The sequence below is a fragment of a genome, unplaced genomic scaffold (genome assembly GCF_019419815.1).
Source record: "Pyrus x bretschneideri cultivar Hongxiangsu unplaced genomic scaffold, Pyrus_bretschneideri_v1 Contig23, whole genome shotgun sequence".
Classification (NCBI taxonomy): domain Eukaryota; kingdom Viridiplantae; phylum Streptophyta; class Magnoliopsida; order Rosales; family Rosaceae; genus Pyrus; species Pyrus x bretschneideri.
In genome coordinates, this window is record NW_025999535.1 from 4942799 (window position 1) to 4963526 (window position 20728).

At 36.9% G+C, this 20728-nt stretch overlaps 3 protein-coding genes across 3 annotated transcripts; 2 read left to right on the forward strand and 1 right to left on the reverse strand.

Annotated features, from left to right (window-relative positions):
* Positions 1–3291: 3291 nt before the first annotated feature.
* Positions 3292–7962, forward strand: LOC103947615 (probable hexosyltransferase MUCI70). The gene is made up of 9 exons (XM_009358535.3): positions 3292–3912; positions 4349–4597; positions 4784–4997; positions 5127–5236; positions 5329–5528; positions 6179–6282; positions 6542–6729; positions 6877–7076; positions 7559–7962. Exons 1-9 carry the CDS (start codon positions 3648–3650, stop codon positions 7757–7759), a joined length of 1731 nt encoding a protein of 576 aa, XP_009356810.2. The 5' UTR covers positions 3292–3647; the 3' UTR covers positions 7760–7962.
* Positions 7963–9367: 1405 nt separating this feature from the next.
* On the forward strand, positions 9368–10839 carry LOC103947616. Its single transcript, XM_048585836.1, has 2 exons — positions 9368–10056; positions 10150–10839. Exons 1-2 carry the CDS (start codon positions 10029–10031, stop codon positions 10461–10463), a joined length of 342 nt encoding a protein of 113 aa, XP_048441793.1. The 5' UTR covers positions 9368–10028; the 3' UTR covers positions 10464–10839.
* Positions 10840–13084: 2245 nt separating this feature from the next.
* Positions 13085–14287, reverse strand: LOC103947618 (metallothionein-like protein type 3). The gene is made up of 3 exons (XM_048585459.1): positions 14137–14287; positions 13500–13547; positions 13085–13402 (listed from the first exon to the last, which is right to left on the reverse strand). The coding sequence occupies exons 1-3, from the start codon at positions 14259–14261 to the stop codon at positions 13300–13302; spliced, it is 276 nt and encodes a 91-aa protein (XP_048441416.1). The 5' UTR covers positions 14262–14287; the 3' UTR covers positions 13085–13299.
* Between the last annotated feature and the right edge of the window lie 6441 nt (positions 14288–20728).

Consider the following 20728-nt stretch of genomic DNA (forward strand, 5'->3'; position numbering starts at 1 on the left):
CAGTCGACTCTTACATGTACTAGGCAAAGGCAAAGCTACTCACCAATTCTCTGCTTTTTTTTTTTTTCCAAAAAAAAAAAAAAAAAAAATATCTAAATTAAGATTATCAGATGAGCTGAAGCTAAGATTAAAAGATGGACTCACAGAGCAAAAACAACCCAAAACAATGAGCCCAAATTACATAAAGTGGTCTAGTGGTTAGGACAATAATTGCGGCTCTCTAATAAAATAAAAAAAGTTGGGAGGTCTTGGCTTCGATGCTCCAAGCTGGTAAGTCCGTTTAACTGTGGCCACGAGTAGGATGAAATTCCCCACAGCCTTCCCAGACCCAGAATAAATAAATAATTGTAGTTTGCCACCAGTTGTCTCCTTTTAGAAAAAAATGGTTGAGCCCACAACAAATACATAGAAATAAAAAATCCTTGCAACTCTGTTGGTGCCACAACTGCAATTGATCGTGGCCCGCCACAAGCACCAGAGATCACGCCTGCAAGAGCCCCAGAATTGAGAAAGAAAAAGGCCGCATCATCCCGAAAAGGACAACCACAGCGATTACCGCCACAGAACCAAGGAAACAAGGGAGAAGAAAGATTCCACAAGCAACATTGCCGGCAAAGGCAAACACCAGGAAGGACCAACAAAGGTGGTGGTGCGAACACCCAAGCCAAAACTCTTTTAACGTAAAATATGGTTTGCCTCTTGAAAGTTATATTCAACTCTTAAAAGCACTGCAACTTTCAATTGTTGTTTGGCTTCCAACTTCATACGTGAAAGGCTCGAACCAGACTTGGATTATACCTTGAACCCGCGGACATGATAGGCCTCTTCTACTTCTATAAATAGAGTAGTCTACCGTAAAATTCATTTGTTATGTGAGTGAGTTTCTGCATATTCCGGTTCAAAGGAACCATGTGAAATTGCAATGCTTCGTATTATGGGAGATGAGTGTCAATAACCATTAACACTAGTGTGATGCGTTATTATTTTCAAAGTCAAAGTGTCGAACACTTTCCTTAACTCGAGTTTAAGTTCATCTAATTTGTTTGACTATAATACTTACATGTAAAAAATACAATCACCATCTGACGATCATATATATAACTTATGTGATGTAAATACATGCATTTAGTACAATCACCATCTGACCATCGAGATGGTAATTATATTAATTACATGTAAGAATTGTAGTCAAACCCCTAACTTGTATTGATGATCGTTTTATAATAAATAATTTGTATGATTATTTATAATTTTCCCATGTAATTTTTAAACTCTTAAGTTAGAAAAGCAGCCATACCATTTATTGAGTCAAATAAATCATTTCTTTTATTAATTTTTTTACGAGAAAATGAAAAATTAATAAGAAATTGTAGCGAGTTCCAAACAATACCATAACGAAGTTTCATTGGTTAGATCATATATGTTATGACCTAAGAATTTTAAGAAGCTTAAGGTATGACAAAACTTTAATTGAATCGTGCAAAATATGAATAAATAAATAAATTTGTCATATTTTAAAGTGTTCAAATGTTGTATGATTTGGTTAGATCACTATCGGGGATTTTCTTCAAGTTGATGGTAGTGACAAATACCAACAACTACAAGTCGACAAGGGTGGATCAGTCAGTTTCTAATAAGGAACCTAGAAAGTCAATTTCATCATCAAGTTGATGGCAATGGCACCAAAAAAAATGGTGGACGACTGAAAGTGAGTTTTAAATGACTTAAAGAAATCATTTTTATTAGTCAAGGGACTTCTAATTTTTCTGTAACTTTTTCTCTTGAAGTTGTAGGGGCGTTCAAACTCGCGTACAAGGGGAAATGCACACTACATTGAGCAGCTAGCTTAACTCGTAATTGTTTTCATTACTTTATTTTTTTTTTTTGCGAAAGCAGCATGTTTAATCATTTTCTCTATTTTTTAGTTAAATTTTAGACAAAATTGCTGAGAAGCTATTTTAGGAGCTCTAAACAATTTCTACTCCAATCATACTCTCTAATTTCGGGAGTTGTAATACAAGTGACTTGTAGTTTAGTCGTTATACAAGTGTTTTCAAGATAGCTCATAGCTTGGTGCCAACTCCCAAGTTTACTTCAAATTGTCCAATCTTACCCTCTAAATTTCTTTAGCCCTAACATATTTCTCTCACAAAAATTATATTTCTATTGCGTTAGAAATGATTGAACTCTTTAATTATTTTTCCTAAATATATTTTTGTAATCTCTTTTACTAATTCAATTAACTCTCGTATGACTCGTTATTTAAAAATTAATCATATTTGAGTTCATTTAGGTAATATTTCTCCTCTCATGGTTAACAAAGCTTCCCAGCTCAAACTTGTCAAAGAAAATATATTATTTTTATTATCCATTTAACAAACAAAAGAAAAGTGTGAGAAAGGAAAATTAATCTAGAACCTTGAATACAGAGATAAAAACTCTAAATTTTTTGACCCATAAACCTTTTGCGATCTGAGTTCATTTAATTTTGTTTATTTATTTTTTTGTTGGGAAACAATTTTTGTGCCAAAATCTGAATATCCCACAACTCCAAATATATGACTAATTTTGACTCGAAAAAGCTAAAGATATTTCAGCTCATTTTTAACCTTTTTATTTGTCGGGAAACATTTTAAAAGTTGGAAATTTGATTAGGGCTTTACTTATTGACCATTATGGTTGTTCAAGAACATTATAATGTTTCCAAAAAGCAATGAAGTGATGGTTGGAAATTGGAATCCTAATAACTTCCATGTTATAAAATAAGAGTATTTAATATTAATGGGTTATAAGTTGGGTCCAAATTCCATAATTACACACAAAAATAAATGTTTCTAATAAATAATAAGAGTAATAAAAGAAAATATTAATGAGACAACAGCGGTACAGCGCGGATGGTAATCCCCAAAATATTCGCCACCGAAACCCTAGAGACAGAGACATCTGATATGGATAACCCCTACAAACATTTTTAATTGAGTTCGAATTTGGAGCGCTTTTTCCGATAGAGGTATGTAATTGGAAGCTTTTTATAATTAAAACTCTACTCGGAAATCAGTTTTGTGCTGGCATTGATCTGGGTTAGTTTTCGGTTTTGGGTTGGATTTGCAATTTGCATGCTAATTTGATTTGGGGGTTTCCGGTTGGATTGGGGATTGGACTGGATGTTGGTTGATTGGAAGGAAAAGTGCTTTTAAGAAGTGGGTTTTGCATAGAATGTGGTTTGTGTGCTTTTGGTTCAGAGTATTCGAGCGCATTGGTGTTTCAGATCGTAGGCAATTATATTTGGAGTTGTTTAAGTGCGTGCTTTGATTTTCGGGATCCTTTTGGTTCTTTGTGTTTTGGAGATTCAGTTGGAGATATTTCAATGCATATTTGGATTTGCAGCTTAGAAGTGTAATTCATTGAGGATTTTCTGGTGATTTGGAGTATGATTTCGAGGTGGGGGCTGTGTTTTCGATGATATCTTTGCAAAAGAATTGTGGGTTTGTTGATGTGAATTTGGAAGTGTAAGAAGTTAAGTCTCTTTCCGCATAGCGTTTTTCAAGTTTCGGACTTTGGAAGAAGAATCTGGGTTTCCTGAATGAGAGGCTCTAGTCGAAGAAGAAGGAAATAAAACTTAAAGAATTTGTGGATTTGAAGGTACAATGACTGGAGGGTCATTCGGTCTACGTACAGGGAGTTATGGATCACTACTACAACAACAACCGATACAGAATGGTCTTTCACATAATCAGCCAACACCTATTCTTACCCGCAAGTCTTCAAAGTTGCTTCTTTCCGGTTCAAGGGAGAAGGAAAGAGTTTTGCTCTTTGTCTGTAGATTCTTGGGTCGAAAGCGAGTTACAATGCTTCTTTTGGTTGTCCTTGCTCTTTTGGTTTTCGTATTCAATTCCTTCACTGTAAATAGAGGTTTGTTTTCGTGATCCCTGCTGCTCTTAAATACACAGTAATGTATTCATTTTTAAAACAGGAATTTGTAAGAGTACATGCAGAGTCCTCATATTGATTGAGTTTATGGCATTTGAAACTTTACAAGTAACTGATTGTCTGAGCTTAGTGTTATTTTGACACATAATCCGAAGCTGTCTTGATATGGGGTGTTATTGGAAGTATGGAACAAACATGATTGTTGTTTACACCTTGATTTATTGTAAGAAATATCACTCAATTGAGTTTACCTAGCTGTATCTATTTCTACGTAATTGGAGCTAGTATGGTTGAGCCTTGCTTGTTGACGTCGGAATGAATACTTTGTAGATTGTTTTCATATTTTCTGTACAAATTCATCTATTGTTCTCTACAATTCTTTTAAGTAAAATAATACATTTTTTTTATGATGGACCAGAAAGCACTAATGTCATTATGACTCAACATAGTGAAAATGTGATACCTTTTCGCGAGGAGATGTCAAGTAGTTCCGTAACTTTTGAAGACATGGAAGACAGACATGACATTAAACTTCCTTCTCCCCATTCCCTTGCTCAACCATTTGCTGTTGTTCGGGGAAATGCCCCTCTTTTGCCTCACCACTGTGAAAATTTTGCATTTCCCCCTCCTCCTCCTCCAACCGATCGAAAACGCTATGGACCACGCCGTAAGTTTTTGTATTTTTCTTTATTCTTTCAGTGTTTTTTTTGGTCGCCTATTCTTTCAGTAATATACCATGATATTCAATATGGTTTAAACATCTTTACATGAACTTGAGAAGTTATCACAAACGTTCTGAGGTGATACATATCCTGTTGCTGAACCATTGAATTTATTGTTCAATTTCTTTCAGCATGCCCAGTTTGCTATCTACCTGTGGAGCAGGCTATAGCTAGTATGCCAAGCTACCCCTCAGAATCACCTGTCCTACATAATTTGACATATGTTTATGATGAAAATCCTACTAGAGTTGAACCACATAGAGGTTCAGAATTTGGTGGATTTCCAACTCTAAAGCAGAGAAATGACTCTTATGATATAAAAGAATCCATGATGGTCCACTGTGGGTATGTTTACTCTCATCATTTGTTTTGCCTGGTTGCTTTTTATTAGTTAATGATTTTGTGATCCTTTCAGTTTGTTCTTTTATCGCTGATTGCATTGACCCTTTCTTGTGTTCTCTTGGTGCTTTTCAGATTTGTGAACGCAAGCAAACCTGGTCACCGGTCTGGATTTGATGTTGATGAAGCTGACCTTATGGAGTTGGAGATGTACCATGATGTCATTGTTGCATCAGCTGTCTTTGGTAAATCTGAGCTTAAGAAATTGTGGGAGGATTTGCTTGACTGTATGCATATGGTTTACTTTTTCTCATGGTTGCATCTGCATCTTTGTCAGGAAACTATGACATAATACAACAACCAAAGAACATCAGTGAGTTTTCGAGGAAGAATGTTCCATTCTACTTGTTTATTGACGAAGAGACAGAAGCTTATATGAAGAATTATAGTGTCCTGGGAGACAGTAAGAGGATAGGGTTGTGGAGAATTATTGTTGTCCGCAACGTTCCTTACAGTGATGCAAGGCGTAATGGAAAGGTCAGTTTGTTTTGATTGATTTGGTTCATCCTTTTGGCCACATCCCACAATGTAGCTTAAATCAGTTGTTATTTAAATTTTATTTTTGGTTTCAAGGATTTGCTGGTGCTCTTAAATGTTTTGTTTCTTACAAACTGCATTTATTGATAGGAGATTGGTACTTTTAAGATTAGTTTATATGATTCATGGGAATTGATAGAAGCATTGCAAAGAAACATGCATAGACAAGCATGTATGAGGATGCTGATATACATACAGAGATTGGTATAATTTGAGCATAATTCCTAAACCAAACCGGCCTGGCCCTTATAAAAAGAAAAATATTTTTGACCGATCTGGCTGCAGCATCCAGCTCACATTCAACTTCTGGTCTTGGTTATGTTCCAAGTGCTGCTTGCTAAGTTGTAGTTGAACCTTTAACCTGTAGATGTTGGGTTTTGCAACTGGAGTTTGGTCTGTTGTCAAATTGGCACTCCTAACCTTGGTTTTGGTGTTCCCTTTATGCAGTGTATGGATTTTAGTAAAAGTTCATGTCAATCTTTTTTTAATTTAATAAATAGTGGCATGCTATCCAGAATTTATTCCATCTGGGTTAAAAGGGATCGGGGGAAGTTTTTAGATGTTTTTGACACTTAATGTTTTTGTGGCAGATTCCGAAGCTTCTATTGCATAGGATTTTCCCCAATGTCAGATACTCTATATGGATTGATGGAAAGCTTCGGCTTGTGGTGGATCCTTTTCAAGTCCTTGAGAGGTACACTTCTTTTCTGATTAATGCCATGTGCACGCCTGTAGTAGTATAGTTGAGAATCTGAAATTACTACCCTGCCTCATACAACAACTGAGTGTTTGCTTAATTATCAGTAATTTTAACAGTGATTCTTTAATTCAGCATGCACCTTATGTAACAATGTGATATTGCAACCAGTTCTTATGCTGCTGTGCAAATTCATATTCGTTTTTGAGTTTTACACAAATAAACCTTGATCTTTTAATACTTAAATAATGTTCAGGTTCTTGTGGCGTCAGAATGCAAACTTTGCAATTTCAAGGCACTATAAACGGTATGATGTGTTTGTAGAAGCTGAAGCTAACAAAGCTGCTGGAAAGTATGATAATTCCACCATCAATGAGCAGATTGACTTCTATATTAAGGAGGGTTTGCAACCTTATTCAGAGGCTAAGTTTCCAATAACGAGTGGTAGGTCATTTATTCACTTGCGGTCATATGTAAGCTTATGCATACATATGGCAGTGTATGTTTTTCTGCTTCGGTTTGCATGTAGTAGCATTATCTTTCGCTTTATTTGATCTGGAATGTGGTGCTTTGTTCTTTGACTTTCTGCAGATGTTCCTGAAGGTTGTGTTATCATAAAGGAACACATTCCCATCACAAATTTATTTACCTGCAATTGGTTCAACGAAGTTGATCGTTTTACCTCCAGGGATCAGTTAAGCTTCTCCACAGTGAGGGATAGAATCATGGGAAAAGTTGATTGGAGCATTAATATGTTTTTGGACTGTGAAAGGCGGAATTTTGTAATTCAGGTAATATCTGTTTTTTGAAAAATTACTGTATTTCATTCAACATGTTTTGTTTATTTGGAATATTCTAGGTTTGTCAGGATGTTGTAGAGTCGCAGGGTTCTGTTGAGCAACTAGGTCTTTTTATTTAGTGCCACAGACGCTTGCATATGTGTTTTGCAATCTTGGAGATTTAGATGCATTGTTGTGCTAACGGTGCTCTGTTTAGAGTCCGGGAATTACTTGGAAAACGGCTCATTTTCCAAATAGAAATTGTATGCTGTTTGAACTGTTCTTTTCATCTTCATAGCATATGAAGGTAAAAGCTTATCCTCGGAATGAAGGTACTAGTCAATGTAGATTAACTAGTGGTAGCTGGTAAAGTTTACTAGGATGTCAATGTGCCGAACTATGTTATAAGGTCCTCCTGTCTCTTTTTCGTTCACTTCCTTTGAATGCATAAGCTTTACATGTTACTATATGTTCATAGTGATTGCAATGTACAGGCATACCACAGAGAGTTACTGGAGCACATGCCTCCTCCCCCACCTCCTAGGGTTATTGTTCGTCGTCCGCCATCTTTGTCTCATGGTGCCACATCTGTAAAGACTCCAATCGGGAAGAAGATTTCTCAAAAGCGTGGACGAGGAGATAAGAAGCGCCATCGTAAGGTTGCTGGTGGTAGTAGAGACAGCAAGACATTCTAATTTTTCTTTTTGTTGTTTTCCCCTTGAGAAATCTTTGACTATAGGAAAAATGTAATCTTCCTCCCCCCTTGTCACAAATTATACGTCGCGGGGTAGGAAGATTTGGTTAGATATGTGCAGGATAGGAAAGGACAGATAAAAGAAACTCAAATTTTTGTGTTGGAATTGTTGATATCATTCAAGTTTTTGTTCCTTTTTCTTCAGTAGCTGTGTATAATCTTTTGCCATGTTCCTCGTGCTTGCTCCAGAAAACCAGTGACAGATAAATATTGTTTGACGTCCCATTTCAGAATCCTTTTTCAACGCGTTACGGTTTGTCATACCAACGTTGATTGTGTTCATTTTATCGTATTAACACAAAACGATTAATCGTTCATCGTCTGAGCTCTTAATGTGAAAGGCTGGGAAAGCTAAAATGTACAAGGAAAGATAATTGTGCAGAGAAAATGGAGGTTTTAGATGCACTTGCGGTTGAAGGTGGGAGAGGAGATGCGAGGAGGTTTGCTTTTGCAAGATGGAAGGAGAGGAGCTGTAATTATGTGATCCCAAACTCTGGCCATTACTCGGCTATGCATTGGTAAATGTGCATGATGAGATTGAGGGATTGGGCAACACACCAAGAGTGGCAATTTTCAGACATGACATGTTACACGATTTACAATTCACACGAATATAAAATTATAAAACATGTGAATAGAATTAAACAATAAAATTTCTCCATTTTTTTAAGAGTAGTATGGGCTGTTGTATTGTTAAATTATTGTTTTTATATATTTTGTTTACTAATCAACCTGTGGATTGACACGAACACGACATAAATATAAATAAGTTAAGTCGATGCATTCAATCCCTAATAATAAGCCAATGTCCAAAGATAAGCCTTTTGAATAAAAAAGAATGGCCACTTCCACTTCCACTTCCACTTCCACTTCCACAGCTGTAGCCTGCAAGTGAGGTGGTGGTCTCATTTGATGGTGATTTCTTCTATGTTATGTATATCTCAATGCATTAAGATATGGTAAAGTTGCTGTCATTGAGTAGGTATAGGAGAGAACAAAGCAGGGCACCTTACTTGGACATGGATTTACAACCAACCATCTAAAAGCCTTTGCCTTTGGGTGCAGAAGATTTGTACTTGTTTTTTGGTTTTATATGCAGATGCAGAAGATCCTGTCAGCACCAGCTCACAATGTGAAGTGGGTCTCCTAATTCTAAGTGGAAAAGTTTGGAAGATTCACAACTTGAAGTGGAAGTCCCTTCGAAGTCCTACTTATAGAGATTTTGCTATTAATGAACAAAGTAGCATATGGTCATGTAATATTCAATTTACTGAGCAAGTAAATATTCCTTTCTTCAGACGATTTTAAATTTGACGAATCAGAATTTAAAAATGAACGTGAGACAATATTTTCTTGAATATAGTTGTCCATGTAATAAATTTAGCCTAAAGTAAATCAGAAAAATAATGTGGAACCCAATGGTTCCATGACCCCACAAAATTTTCAATTGCTTTGCAGAACAGGGAATCAAAGGCAATGTTTAAATGTATAGTCTTTTCCATTTATAGCATCTTTAAATATCTACAGCTAATCAAATCAATTAAAATAAAATAAAAATTCATCTCAAATAGAAAAATCCCTCCACTGACAGTCAGCTATTCAGCATGTTGTAGTTGCTGGAAATATCTCAATCGAGATTCATTCCTCTTTCCTCTCTCCCCTTTGTCAAAACTGTAAAACCCCCCTTTTTTTTATTTTTTTTATTTTTAATTTCCAATTTCATTTCCTATCAGAGCCTCAAGGATTTGATTCATGTGGAAAACATTGATAAATAAGGCTAGGGTTTTGTTGGGGTTTTCCTTGTGTGAGGTTTGATTCTTTATTTCAAACCTTAAAATCTTGAAATCTTGGTCTGTTGGTCTCTCTGGCATCTGGGTTTCTTGAGTTTTTTTGAGTGGAAGCTAAGTAAGGTTGGCTTCTGATTAGTTTACTTGCTCTGGTTTATGGGATTTGTATGGTGAGACTTTAGGGTTTAGGGTTTTTGATATATATGTGATCTTTTCAGAGTTTTTTTATTGCGCAAATTGTGGTTGAATATAATGGAATTTCGTTTTGTTCTATGATACATGCGATATGCTAAACTGCGGACAAGGGGATTCAAACTCGGTACATAAGAAAGCACATCTTATCTTGCTAATGTGACCACGCTCACGTCTCAAAGTTTATCTGTGTAGAGAAGAAAGACTAGGGTTTTACCTGGGTTTTGAGCTATGGGGTTATCTGGGTTTTTCCTAATATGTATGCTCCACTCTGTTGTTGCTTTGATTTGTGGAGCTTTGATGATGTTTTACTCTTATGAATTCTCTGTGTTCATCCATGGCCATGATACAGCAAGCAAGCTCCAAGGATCAACGCCTCACGACCGGCTTTTGATACGAACCGCGGATTCCTTCTCCGGTCTGCTTCTATTTGCTGTTGGATTCATTCTTTTCATGGTTGCATTTGTCAAGGACAACAAGTTCCAGAGCTTCTTTGCCAAGGGTTGTGTGTTGCTTCACATTTCTATGGCCATTTGGAGAGTTTACTTTGAAAAGGACCTGCAAGACCTAGCCGGAGACTGGCCAAAACAGGTCGCCGGCGACATCACATTGGCGCTTTCGTGGGCGTTACTTCTTGTGTACTCATGGAGGGAGAAGTATGATTAGCAAAGAACTGCGGTCGCTCTGCTTCAAAATTCTGTTACTCTCTGAAGTATCTTCGGAGTTGCACATTATTCATTTGTCGGAATGGAATTGTGGTCTTGGTTCCTCGGCTTCTTGGTCATATGAAGTTGGAAATTGGAACCGATTTGTCTAACAAAACAAATGATGTTGAATTCTGGTAACTCCAAGAATTGCAGATAGAGAAAAATAAAGATTAGATTTCACACTTCTGGTTAATTTATAGGTTGTTTGGATCTTGTTAATCTTGAACATGTTCTACAAACTCCCTTGTTCATTTGCAATTTTGCACCTTCAGTTGTGCCCCTCTTGTAAATTTCCTCACATTATAGAACGAATAAAATGATGAGAAATGCGTTTACTTATGTCTTTCATTTGGTTTTGCGACAACATGTGATTAATTAATGTAATTCTCATCTACATTTTTAAAATTCGTAACATGGTTTTGGCAGTCTCTGCTACAATTTTATATTGACGTTAGGTTAATTTGTCTGATATAAAAAAAAAAAAAAAAGAATGAGTCAATTTGATAAAAGCTATTAAAAAAAATTAAAAAGAAAAAGAAATGAAAGTTTTCAGCATATTTTTTGTGGGCCCACAGAGCCCAAGACAAGGGTTGACCCTTTGACTCATACACGGCCCAGTTTTAGCCTTGAAATTTTGAGCGGCCACTTTCGTCTTCAGAGAACAAACACCTTTTCTCTGCTCCCACTTTCTGCCTTCCAGAAAACGCAAAGCTTCTTCCTTTCAGCTTCTCCTCCTCCTTCCTTTTCAGCGGTAAGTAATTCCTTCCTTCGCTCATACATTTCTGTCACCAATTTCGTTACCCTTCTGAGATATATTTACTTTTCCATCAATGAATTATGGATGTAAAGTTCCAAAATCTCTGTGGTTATGGCTGTGTTGTTGTTTGATTAGATGGGTTGCTTTACTTTTCATCTAGGTTTTCTGCTTTGCCTTTGTATTTAATATTTATAGTTTCTGCCGCTTTTGGTGAATATGTAGTATTTATGTGGGAGTTTGCTTGTAGTAACAAAGTGCCCACCATATGTTTGAAGAAATGCCGGAGTGGGTGTTGGATAAAGGACGTGTCTTGAATCTTGATTGAAATCCTGAGCTATGGTGAAAAAGTTTATTTCTTCATCTGGGTTTTTTGTTTTGGGATCCTGTGGATTTGTGCCCGTTTGGAGAAGTAGGGTTTAGGGTTTTTGCTTTTCGGATGATTTCCTCTCTTTTACATGAGCTAGTGTCTAGTGATTAGGCTAATCAGTGATTAACGTATTTTAGGGGGTGTTTTTCTATAAATTATGACGCCATATCTCTCTGTTCCATTCAATCTGTTTAGGTATGATATGGTGTATACCTTTATGAATACATGTTTATCATCGAGGCTGCTCTGAGTCGAAGCTGATGTTCTTTGTTTTTTTTCTTGTTTTTTAATAGCATATTTCTGTTAGGTCTTCAAGAACTTTGAGAAATGGGTGGACTGCCGGCAGAAAATACTTCCTCTGCCTTGGTTTTGCAAAGGTCACAGCCTAATCAAGGATCAGCAGTCACTACTCCTGCCCTGGACACAAAGCCGAAGAAGAAGATCTGCTGTGCTTGCCCGGATACTAAGAAGCTGCGAGATGAATGCGTTGTGGAACATGGTCAAGATGCTTGCACAAAATGGATTGATGCTCATCTCAAGTGCCTTCGTGCAGAGGGCTTCAATGTTTGAAATTTCCGGATGGTTAAGATAATAAATTGAAGGCTATGCTCAACAGTTTTGAAAGGAAACCATTTACTTTAGGTTTAGACATACAACATGGTAATATTTGAACGTTGGTGAATAATACAAGGAAGAAGAGCTTCTGTAGTTCTGTCTACTGTTAGATGCAACCATATTTGACTTGTATTTACTTAAATTTTACTGAGACTTACACCCTTCAAACGTTATAAAGTTGCAACATGTGAGCTTAATATATGTTATTGTCTTGGCTAATTGTAAGGCTCGCTTGAATTAGTTTATCATTCAAATATTCGTAAATTCCTTGATGAACTAGTGCCTTGCTAACCTCTTATTCACAAGGAATTGCATAAATAAACATACACGCCTAGTTGGTGTTGTCTCAAACGAATCATGCGATGTCATGTGGCTATGTGTTTCATGTAAATCCCTTTCCCTAGTCACACCACCCGTACAGTGAAATGGGATTTCTAATTCTGCGGTTTTTGCCATTCGTTTTGGTGGCTCAAAGGAAGAGCAAAAGGATTCAAAACATCTTCAAATGCTAAATAAAATGATTGCGCATTCTAATCATCTCCCATTTAATACCAATCCCAAGATCAAAAGGGTTTCAAATAAGAACATATTGGACATATCCGTCATATTTTATTTCATTTTTATATAACGGTGTTAACAGAAGGATAATCGAACATCAAACCTCAGATGAAAGGGTAAATTAAACTACTTGAGCTATAAGTCCATTGTTATCCATAATATTGTATGCTAGAATACATCTATTACATTCCTATCTGCAATTCCTTGATTAATTGCAGCTATGATGTGAAGCAAAATTATGGTTAGGGAGAAAATAAAATGGAATTAATAGAGCCAAAGCATGTATTCTAATAATATCATTTCATAACATCACAAGGCCACTAACATGGCGATTACATGACACAATCAGAGAAACATAACATATGAGTGACAGGTTTTCACAGACAGTACATGTCACTCAACAGACACAAATACTATAAACAAACCAAGGACAAAGCCACAACGTTGTTTTCCCACAAACACTTTATTCGTTTACATCTTTAATTTGTTTGTATGGGTTTAGTGACCACAGGTGCAGTTCACACATAAGCAGACTGTGCCACACTTGCACTTTCCGTCGTTCTCGGCGGCAGGAGCATCCACGACGACGGTGTCCATGGAGCTGCAAAATTAATCAAAACTCCCCACAATTAGTCTTAAGGAAACGAAGAGAAGAAAAGTTAATTCTTAGAGTGTATTGAAGTTTATGACAAAAGTACCGGTTCTCAGTCTCAACGATCACCAAGTCGTAGCTCTTTCCCTTCTTCCTGCGATTTAAAAAATTGGCATGTTAAAGCTTTGAAGGCATGTATGCACCAACTAGATCGAAAAAAATGAATCTGAAACAGGAGATCTTCAACGTCAAGAAGAGAAATACCACATACTAGAGCTAAATCATTTCAGTTAAGCCCTCCATCAGTTATTTAATTCGCATTAAGCAAGTAAATACCCTATATAATCTTGTTATTAAGCGAGTAAACTACTAGTTGGTAACCCTAGTCGAAAACAATTATCAAACCCTTTCTATTGGAGAAAGATTTAGGGGTCACCGAGGATATATCACCATATTCCTATAGCACATATCACGTATCTTGATTTGATTAGCACTATAGCTAGGGTTTAGTCTTCAGTGATACATCCATGGTGCCATACCTCTATATACAGAAGAAAGACTTTCATAACACAAATACACCGTCATCGTAATATCTCATGCTAATCACGACAACAGTAGATTCATGTCATGAAAGTTGCTCTCTTATATACAGAGCAAGCTGAGTTCAAGCAGTACTAGCTATGAGCAAGATTTAGCCATGCAAGATTTACAGATCCATAACTAAACTGATAAAGAAGCATTACGTGCACTGGGAGCTGTCAGCACAGTCGCAGTTGTCGCACTTGCCCGACATGTTGCAGATGAACTTAGAACTTGGAACTGAAGTGTGTTTTAGGGTTTTGCTTGCTGTATCTCCAATCTGCACCATCGTCCTGAATTTATAGATGCACGGAGAGGGCAGGAGCAAGGGTGCTAGTTGCTGGGAGGTGGGGCCTACAGTGGACAGTAAGGTGTAGGTGGGGGCCTCGAGGCATGAGGGAAGCACACGTCTCCCGAGAAACGTCCAAAGGAATCTTGATAATGGAGGGCTTGGTCTGCTATCCTCCTCTCGTGTCAACTTCAGTTCTCTTTTTCACAAGATGACCAAATCACTTCGTGCACACATATTGAGATATGAATTGAGATATGTATCTCTCTCTCACTCTCAAGTTCTTAACTCATGAATTGGGAAAAGATTATAGATTAATTGTTATCCCTAAAGCTCTTAGTTTGTAGTATAATTAATGGAGATGAGCATGCACTTTGGCCCTTATAAAAGACATATGGGAGAAACTTGCATATAATCGAGGATATCTCTCTTTCTAAATCTCTCATAAAGTGACCAAGGATATCTCCAAAGACTCGGTTTTGTTAAACTATTTTTGAACGAGTTAAAACTTTTTTAACGTGATCAAATATCGTAGAAGCACACATGCATGCTTCTTCAGGAATATTTTCAAGTGCTTTTTTAACATACTTATATTATTAGTTTTCAATAGTAAAGCACTTCTAGCAAATTTATAAATGATTTCAAGTGCTTCATGCATAAGTACTTAATTAGTAGCAAATGTTCAGTTTATTGGAGATAATAACTGGCAAGGCGAGGTCGGATATGCCCTCCTGCAGTCCATACTCCCAAAATAACCCCATCCCCCATCCTCCCCCACTCCATCCCCATTCGGCATGGGTTTGGGAAATTGAATCATCTGTATTTATTGACAGAGATTACATGCAGCAAATTGAAACCGCTTTAGGAGCACCAAAAATTTACTAGTGGATTGTGCTTCTTTTTTCTTTTCTTTTTTCAGCCTTAATGTTCATTGTGATTACTAATTAGATATAGTATAAAAATTACAGGAATATTAAAACTTAAAAGGTTGTACTACCTTATAGGCTTATACACATGTAAAAGCACAAATTCCCACGAAGTTTTCACCATCCAAGTGTTTAGAGAACTTGTCAAATTTGGCATCGAATTCAAGAGACGAGAACATATCTGCTTAACTTGGAACAAACCAACAAAAGCTGGCCTAAAGAGAAAATAGTTGGTAATTTGCTCCTCACTTATTCGCATCGATTCTTTCTCTTGAGATCATTAATCTTTAAACAAAAATGCTATATATTTTTGTCCTAGTTTAAATCACATATTTGTACTATCTTTCTAATGAAGATAGACCCACACATATATTGATAGCTTCGAATTGAATAGCTTTGCATTTTGGATTCTCGTAAGTTTTTATAACCTAAGGGCTTTTATATAGGCCAAATTTTTGCTACAAGCCATTTGTTTTTCTTCAAATTAAGGAACTTGGAGCACAAAATAACAAGTTAGTTATGTGACAGTGTTCTAGTACCACAAAATAATTTTTTTACGTAAGAAAGAGATCAATCATAGAAATGGTGCTCGATATCACAAAGTTTTTGAAATTAAACAACTTAAATCTTGAATAACTTAAATTAGACAATCAAATATATACCAACTTTGTTGTGTTTAATATTTCTTTTAAGGTGATTTTACATTAATGAAGAAAATAAAAAAGTTCTTGGTGACTTTCAAAGCAATTGCTTCTCCGAGTAGCCAGCGTTGCTTTCAAACATTTTTCAGGGGAGTTATAGCCTTACATTCCCATATACATTATTTTTCCATCTTGTTATCTACAAGTAGGGAAGAAAGATATATATATATATATATATATTCCTGTCCTCCTCATACTCCACTTTCTGTTTAACAGTCTTGCTCTTCTAAGGTTATCATTTTGAAAACCTATGAGGATCAAATGCATATTGGCCACAAGATAATATTAGTTTATGTTCAAATGCTTAAAATATTTGACAACTTAATAAATTAATATTTTAAGTTGGTTTTGCTTTATTAAATTATCAAATATTTTAAGTCTTTGAATATAAACTAGTATAATCTTGTAGTTAATATGCGTTTGGTTCCTCCTAAGCCTTAAAAATGAGGACTTTAGGTGAGCAAGACTCTTCTGTTTAAACCCTGTCCAAAGCAAAGTTTGTAGGTGTAGTTTGTGAATTTAAAGGGACCAAAAAAGAAATAAACGTTCACCAAAAAAAAAAAAAAAGAAATAAACAAAAAAGGCTCAAAATTCTTAAGGTTAACATTTGATTATGGTTAAAATTTCCGACATGATTTTTATTAAGGCTCACTAAATATCTTATCATCTTCATACGAATTATTGATACATATAATCAATAAATATCCTACTTTAAAGAAATAAAAATAAAATTGATTCATTCTTAATAGAAGGAACAAATAAATTTGACCACAGGAGAAAGAGTGGGGGTTTGAGCGTGGCTAAGAAAGCTATGTATGAAGTCGGATTTTGGATTTTTCAATGTGATTGGTCGTAGTTAATGGAAAACTGGAAACTGACATGAGCAACTAAACCCACTCATTCTCATATGAGATTGAGGCCATTCATCCCTTGACTTCATCAATGGTTCATAAATAATTTATTTTTGTCTGGTTGGTCTTTAGGATTGGATTATAACGAATAACTTCCTATATGTTTTGAGTGCACTGAACACGAGACAAATAAAATTGTCTTATAATCTTTTTTATTTATTTATTTATTTATTTTATAAGTTCAATGGAGAAAGATTAGGTGAGAGATCATCTCTTCGGCAATGATTGTGTGCGAGACCCCTATCCTCCTGTAAAAGTGAGTACCCAAAATGACCAAATGATCAACGATCAACGAAACTGATAACAAGGACAAAATGAAATGACACGAGCATGAGCAGAGGCAACAAAATTTGGAACCGTAGACCATTAGTGATAAGCATACCTATCTGTTCTAAATGAGGCTAAAGATCTGCAACCTAATTTCCTTCTTGATAAATATGGGTACATATAAACCACATTTGACAAAATCGCCATAAACAATTCTACCAATCTACCATAAAGAACCAAGGGATTGCATTAGGAGTCTTGAAAAGATAATGCGGGTTCTTACATGCAAGAAACAATTCCATATTGTAGAAATTACAGTTTGACGTCCCTTTAGGAACACAATATGGGTGCAAAATAAGAAGTTGATGCGCGTAGAAAATCTTTGTGGCTTAAATGTTAAAATGGTCCCTGTGTTAGAGCTATTTGGCAAATTTAGTTTTCGTGTTTTCAATTTGGGCAACTTAGTCCTCATGTTTATCTCCGTTAGTCAAATAAGGATATTCCATTAAATCTTTATTAGAAAATTGGCTTAAATGTCACAATGGTCACTGTGTTTTAGTCATTGGATCAATTGGTCCCGTATTTTCAATTTGGCCAATTTGGTCTTTATATTTATTGCTGTTAGCCAATTAAGGACATTCCATCTCTGTTAAAAAATTCATAGATTATTATACTTATTTATAAAATTATCTATTTGATTTAAAATAGTTAAAAATGAAATAAAATTAAAAAGCTAAAAGAAAAATTATTCTCCTCCCAACTCCCCAACCTCCTCCCCAACACTCTTTCTTCTCCCAATTTTCTTACCCGCACCACCCCCCCCCCCCAACCCAATTTTCTATGTCACAACCTTAATAATTTTTAGATTGGAAGTTTTATCTCTTATATGTATTTTTTCATTGATTTTCATTTTTTCTGTAAATTTAAATAAAGAGAAAGGGTAATATATGTCTTTCTCAATTGCAGTTTCTATTATACAGTCGGAGACGAGGTGGTCGGAATTAATTTCTTGAGACTTCTATTTTAATTGAAAATATTTTTTCTGTAATAAGTTAAAATATTTTTATAAATTTACTCTCCTAAAAGTATTTTGGTCAATTCACATTAATAGATTATTTACAAGAAAATTAGGAGTAGGTTGTAACAGATGGCGGATGAGGGCTTGCGACGATGGCAGAGGAGGGATCAACTGAAGCGACGACCGAGGGATCAACATAATCGACGGTTGATGTTGGCGAAGATGTGGCCATTTTGGGATGTCACTTTCGAGGTTGAAAATATTTTGATATTTTGGGGAAATATTTTGATATGGATGTGTTGCAACGATTTAGAGCTATTGTGAATCCCAAAGTGATATTGGGCCATGCGCATGAAGTGAGTCGCATTGAAGTTGAAGGGTTCTCTTAACACCCAAAACTCCTCTTTAGACACCTAGCCCATACCTTATCCGAATTTCTACTTTTTAATCTACACTTGAAAACTTTTTTTTTCGAAGAAACAATAACATCTACACTAAGGAGGTGGGAGAGTGAGTTAAGCCTCACAATGAGCTAGCAAAAATATGGTTCAAATTCGCCTATGGCTAGAAACGAACCTAAGACCTCTCACGTACAAGTGAATAGGAATATCACTACACCGTAGTACTAAGTGACAATTTATAATTTAAAACCTTAAACCAAAAAATAGAATAAGCAATCATTTAGCTTCAACCTTCCTTATTTGTATCTATTTTTGTTCTGTACAACTCTCCATATCAAGGCGCCAACGCAAGGAGGAGAAGGAAATAGAGTTTGAATCATTAACCATTTTCCCCAAATAAGCGAAACTCTATCCTCCTGCACCTTATGATTCCCAAACATCCTTATCTCATTTCCATCCAACTTGAATTATAAAACTCGATTCTTGCTGCTGGTGAAACATATGATGGGTGGACATAGAAATATTGAAATGCCTTTATCAGTCTTTTCGGCCCCCAAAAAGATGGACTGCCATGATTTGACCACCAATTGGACACTTTTATTAAAAAAAAACCTTAAATTATAATAAGTGCATCATTTTTTTTCCAAGTAAACATATTAACCTTAGCAGCTATTCATCTTGTAGTGTGTAATAGTAACAGGTATGGTTATACTTTTGCAGTAGCCAAAAAAAAATTAGGAAGTGATTTTCTCACTCAATTTTTTTTCTTCTACATACTTTTTTCGTAGCGAAGATTGAATTACTCAAAACAAAATGAATGGACAAAAATATATAAAAAAAAATGAAAATAGAAAACCGAGAGTTAGGCTCTGATACCAAATTGTCACATCCCGGCCCGGGCCCCTACCACAACCCGGGCCCGAACCACCACCGTAGCACGATATTGTCCGCTTTGGGCCCCGACCACGCCCTCACGGTTTTGTTTTTGGGAACTCACACGAGAACTTCCCGATGGGTCACCCATCCTGGGAGTGCTCTCGCGCGCTACTCGCTTAACTTCGGAGTTCCCATGGAACCCGAAGCCAGTGAGCTCCCAAAAGGCCTCGTGCTAGGTAGGGATGGTCACATCCCGGCCCGAGGCGCACCACTTCCCGGGCCCGCTCCACCACCGTAGCACGATATTGTCCGCTTTGGGCTTACCATTCCCTCACGGTTTTGTTTTTGGGAACTCACGAGCAACTTCCCAGAGGGTCACCCATCCTGGGAGTGCTCAAGCCCCTTTCTCGCTTAACTTCGGAGTTCCTATGGAACCCGAAGCTAGTGAGCTCCCAAAAGGCCTCGTGCTAGGTAAGATGGGAATATACATTTAAGGATCAGTCCCCTGGGCGATGTGGGATGTCACAATCACATCGCCCAGGGGACTGATCCTTAAATGTATATTCCCATCCTACCTAGCACGATGCCTTTTGGGAGCTCACTGGCTTCGGGTTCCGTAGGAACTCCGAAGTTAAGCGAAAAGAGGGCTAGAGCACTCCCAGGATGGGTGACCCATCGGGAAGTTGCTCGTGAGTTCCCAAAAACAAAACCGTGAGGGAATGGTAAGCCCAAAGCGGACAATATCGTGCTACGGTAGTGGAGCGGGCCCGGGAAGTTATCCGCCCTGGGCCGGGATGTGACATTACTGGCTTCGGGTTCCATGGGAACTCCGAAGTTAAGCGAGTAGCGCGCGAGAGCACTCCCAGGATGGGTGACCCATCGGGAAGTTCTCGTGTGAGTTCCCAAAAACAAAACCGTGAGGGCGTGGTCGGGGCCCAAAGCGGACAATATCGTGCTACGGTGGTGGATTGGGCCCGGGAAGTGGTTTAAGAATCGCTACGGTAAAAATTTCTCACTTTGTTACTTTATCAATTCCTACCTTTGTGCTTACCAGCAAAAAAACCTACCTTTTTCCCTTTGTAAATCAGCAAAAATTGCCTACCCTTTTCTTTTTGCTAATCAGCAAGTAATATTTTCTTTTTATTTAAAAAATCTATTTTTTAGCTTCAATCCCAAGTTTGGTTGGGATCCTCTACACCCATCCTACACTTCAGCCTCACAGTTCTGTCCCTTAACAGCTGCCACGTCAACACCATGACCCACCCTCACTCAAATGTTAAATTCCCATTGGCTGTTAGAAGAAACTGGCAGCCTAAGGGAATCGGATCCCTTCCGGACCCAAAGGAATTAAGCTCAAGGATCAAATG